The sequence below is a fragment of the Poecilia latipinna genome, unplaced genomic scaffold (genome assembly GCF_001443285.1).
Source record: "Poecilia latipinna isolate Pla-1442-1.1 unplaced genomic scaffold, P_latipinna-1.0 Scaffold1617, whole genome shotgun sequence".
Taxonomy (NCBI): Eukaryota; Metazoa; Chordata; class Actinopteri; order Cyprinodontiformes; family Poeciliidae; genus Poecilia; species Poecilia latipinna.
The window spans coordinates 134,695-139,413 of record NW_015114233.1 but is presented as its reverse complement, the minus strand read 5'-3'; the positions used below and the strand labels follow the sequence as shown (position 1 = coordinate 139,413).

Genomic DNA, 4,719 nt, shown 5'->3' with positions numbered 1-4,719 from the left:
ACATGTAACAAATGAACTCTTTTTTTTTTAAGTTGGAGCCCAAGTGTTTTTTTTCAGTGTAGTTAATCCCAGCCATCACAAATTTTATGGGACCCATGTGGATTTCAGTTTTTACTTCACAATGGGACCCACTTAGCTTGACTAATTAAAGCCTTTGTCGGTTTGCATTGTTGGCTTGACAGCTAAGTGTCAATCCTTTTGGGGTAAAGGATGACTTCTCACCAGCCCTGCTTAACCCACTTTAATCCAACTCTGGTCTGCTTTTCTAAAAACTTTGGTTCTAGAAACAGTTAATCAGTTGTGAATGCATAACTGAACCAAAATAATCCAACTCTGGTCCGCCTACAAACCTTGGTCTTGGATCGGTTGAAGTGAACTCTGGTGTGGTTTGAATGCATATATATATGCCAAGCGGACTGTAAACTGCTCCAAAAGCAGGAAGTGGACTTCTGCGCAGGGCATTCTGGGTAAATACAACCAAAACAAACCTGATAATTAGCGCTAGCAGGAAAAATGACTTATAGTTTTGTTTTTTTTTGTTTGTTTTACTAAAGACAAAAGAGAAATCTTACAATCCTAAAATCTGATAGTTTTGTTTACATTTTTTGTGGAGAAGGAAGTTGGTTTCAGTGTCGTCTTCAGACGATTTTGTGTCGTTTCCTTCAGTGGTTATTGTTGCAGCGCCCCCAGAGGCGAGGAGGGGAACAGTGAGGTGTGAAAGAGAACCGCTCCAGCTAAAAATATAACAAATGTTGCAAATTTGGTTCAATATCAGGTGGGAAAAACAAATCCGAGATGCAGACCGCTCCAAAAAGCAGGAAGCGGACTACAAAGCAGGGCATTCTGGGTAAATCCAACCAAAACAAATGAATGAGTCTAGCGCTAGGATGGTCTTTAGCCAAAAACAAAAGAGAAATCTTAAAATCTGATGCTACTCCATTTTTGTTTACATTTTTGCAGAGATGGAAGTTGCGCTCATTGTCTTCTTCAGAGGTTTTTGTGTCGTTTCCTTCAGGGGATCTTGGTACAGCGCCCCCACAGGTGAGAAAGGGAACAGGTCTTTCAATTAGTTTGGATGGTTTGACTCAGTGTTTCAACTTTGGTTACCTATCAGGTGGGAAAACACATCTGAGATGGAAACCACTCCAAAAAGCAGGAAGCGGACTACAACGCAGGGCATTCTGGGTAAATACGATCAAACCAAACGTATTGATCTCGTGCCAGTGGGAAAAGGGGCTTGTGGGTTTTTTTTAAAACCAAAAACAAAAGAGAAATTAAAAAAATCTCATGCTACTTCATTTTTGTCTATATTTTTGTGAAGAAGGAAGCTCGGCTCAATGTCTTCTTCATGTCGTTTCCTCCAACGCCGCCACAGGCGAGGAGAGGAACTGTTTTTAATTAGTTTGGATTGTTTGACACAGTGACCTCAGCAGCTGAAAATGTTGTATTTTTGTTCCCTAATCAAACCGAATCAGGTGTTTTGAGAAGGATCTCTTCGTTCTGCATCCGGAGGGACTTCTGGGGCCTTTTGGACGCCTCTGCGCCCAGAGGTTCGGACAAACTGAATCCGGCCCTGGCTTAAAGGTTGACAAAAGGGCAGCAACCGGACTCCTAAAAGTCCAAAAACGACATTTCTGTGTCTGTTTGACGGGCAGAGTGAGACCCAGAGGGTTCGGGGATAAAAACGGAAAAGCTCCTCCATCCATGCAGAATCCTCTCCATCACCCCGCAGCCGCTTGTCAGGTGTGTGCGTTCACCTGTCTACCGCGTCCCGCGCAGTCATCCGGAACTCGACACGCACTCGGTACGGTTCTGCACCGAGGCGGTGATGTTCGACGCATCGGTGCTGTTCGACGTACTGGTGCTGTTCCCGGACAGAGAGTTAGATTTCCAGAAGAACGCGTAGTAGATGGCCAGGATGAAGGCGGCCACGGACACGCTGAAGAAGTAAGCGATGGCCATGGCCACTTTCACCCAGATCTTGGCCGACATGTTGGCGTGCTTGGCCCGCAGCTCTCCGGGGTAACTCGGCCTCCGCTTCGTGTCTCCGTTCGGCGTCTCGGAGGACACCCTGACCTGCCTGCCGACCGCTTTCATCTCGGAACCAGCGCTGGAATCTGCTCCTCAGATGGATGCGGTCTGTTCATTTGAGTCCGCGGCGGTCGGGACGGGTCTTCCTCAGGCTCTGGTGCCGGTCGCAGGGCAAGCAGGTTCGGGTTCGGTCCGCGGGACGCTGCAGCTCCGTGACCCCGCAGAGTCCTCTGTGCGCACCGGGCAAACTGAACTCACTGATGCTTTCCAGGCATGAGCTACATGGGACAGCTGTGAAGCTGCGGGGAGCCGCACAATGAGCTTCCGGTGCGCGCTTTCAAAATAAATGCGCGCAACTGAAACGTGTCGTTTAAACCAAATACGATTATATGGAGCTAAACTAGGACGAATTAGTTAGTTCAAAGAAATAAAAATTATGCTGGAAAAAAAGTTTTGATACTGAAAATATATTTTTAAACATAAAAAATATGAAGCTGATAAAAACGTTTTGAAACTTAAAATAAAATGTTGAGCTACTTTTTGAACAATAGTTTAAAAAAAGTTGTTTTTTTTCTATTTCAGATCGATTTTTCAGCTTCAATAGTTTTTCTTTTTAATAAACTTTATGGCCCAATTTAGAACAATAGGGATTACAGAAATTTAATGTGCAATTTTGGAAAGAAAATAAAAAATGAAAAATGTGGCATAAAGAAACATGAAAAACAAAACTGGATCTTTTTCTATTTTTGTATTCTTATGGGGACTTTTTAACATGCAAAATGTGGTTTTCTAGAATTTTCATTTAGTTATATATTGTGTTTATTATTCTTTTTAATTGTGTATAAGCTGCAAATAATTTTATTTACTATTACTGTTTTTAATAGGGGCAGCATTATCTATTTCAGGCATATCATACCATTTCATAGCACCACCATGTAGCTATGTAACCATTAGTTGCTATGAAAATGCTGTGACTTGGAAGAAATTTGACTTTGTAATTTAATGCCTTGAAATTGGGCCTCTGTCTCTTTAAGAAGCTCCTGCTCTGACACTCGGCTTTCAGGAAGTCAACAACAACATTACTATCATGTTTTTATATTTTTGATAAGGGAATATAATTATAAGATTTTTTAAGATAAAAAAATAAATTAGGACAGAAATTATACAATAACATAAAGCTAATAAAAGTCAATTTCAATCTAAACTTTCTAAAATACTTTAAAACAACCATATTTGAAACAAAGTATGACTATGTACAAAAAACATAGAAATATGATAAAAAATGAAAAATTCAACAGCAAAAAAAGGTTTTTGCTGTACATTGGTGCCACAAGAAATGATTGAACTAAATTTAAAAATGCAAACAATTCAGTAATAAGTAAATAAATTAATAAATAATACATACATCTGCATGAACAACATATGACTAAATAAGTGATATATATTTCATTAGTGAATAAATTGGGCCATCTAAAGTCTTTATGGCTTTTATAGTTGAAAAGTTGTACTTTAAGTATCTTTAACCAGAGATTGATTGACAGTTTGTTAATTCTCGTTTTAAATAAGAATTCCTGATAATGTCTGATTAAGATTTTATTTTGAAAAGCAGCCAGCATCATTTCCTGCCTCGCTCTTTGCGTTTCTGTTCGACTTAACGCCGTTTGGGTCGAGGAGGAGCAGAAAGGACGCAACATCCAGCGATTGGGTCCCAGTTTGAGAGAAACGTCCCGCAGCAGAGACGAGCCGCTTCGGAACCAGAGAGGTTCTGGTTCTGGTTCTGGTCCGGGAGGGAAAACTATGCAGTAAGGAAAACTACAGCTAGGCTTTTTCGATCATAAAACAGACAAATCATCCCCATGAGCTCCGAGATTTATCAAATAAATAAACAGAAATGATAAAAAACAAACAAAAAAACTTTGATTTTAACGTATAAGCACCGATTTATTTAAATCAGTAAATCAGAGAGATTTGCTATTTTGGAGCAGCAATTATCTTAATTAGAGAAGCAACTGTTGTTCCTTATTAATCTGTGGAGGATTATGAAACGGTTTCTAAACTCATTTTTCATTCGACGGAAGACAAAAATTGAGTCACAAGTTGAAAACATTAATAACAAAAGCAGGTTTTTCAGCAAATTCAACACCAAAATCGATTATTCTGATGATTAATTGGATGATTAATCAGATTAATAATTTAACCACTTAAGCTTTTGTATACATTAGAAATACATTAAAATATGCAAATAAGATGACTTAATTCATTTTAATTAAATTAAACATTCTAACAGAATTTCTTACATATAAAAAGCACATCTGCAGATTTTTCATGCAACCACTTAAGTTTACTTTGTGCAGTATTAGAAATGGATGAAATAAATGCAAGTAGTTTAATTAATTTTCTAAATAAGAAAAAACACTATATTACCTGAAATGCAATATACAAATCGTCGATAATTTGTTGCAATCTGCAGCTTAAATATGTTTCTGACATCAACATATGAAAAGCTGATCTGATCTGGTGATTAAATTTTTCTAACAACCAATATTAATCAGCTACCAAAATGTTCAAATAAGATATTTTTAAAATTAATTTTCTTTTTTACAGAAAAGTAGATGCAAATGATCGATTGTAAAGTTGATTGATCATATATGATCGATATATCGGTTGACTTACGATTAATCAACAAGC

General features: G+C 38.4%; 1 protein-coding gene across 2 annotated transcripts; it reads right to left on the bottom strand.

Annotated features, from left to right (window-relative positions):
- Positions 1–1,000: 1,000 nt before the first annotated feature.
- On the bottom strand, positions 1,001–2,431 carry LOC106964049 (putative transmembrane protein INAFM2). 2 transcript variants are annotated; one of them, XM_015059285.1, is made up of 2 exons: positions 1,859–2,431; positions 1,001–1,819 (listed from the first exon to the last, which is right to left on the bottom strand). In XM_015059285.1, exons 1-2 carry the CDS (start codon positions 2,095–2,097, stop codon positions 1,780–1,782), a joined length of 279 nt encoding a protein of 92 aa, XP_014914771.1. In that variant the 5' UTR covers positions 2,098–2,431; the 3' UTR covers positions 1,001–1,779. The 2 variants fall into 2 exon arrangements, with proteins under 2 accessions (XP_014914771.1, XP_014914769.1); XM_015059283.1 differs by having other exon boundaries at positions 1,001–1,823; positions 1,863–2,430.
- Positions 2,432–4,719: the final 2,288 nt, after the last annotated feature.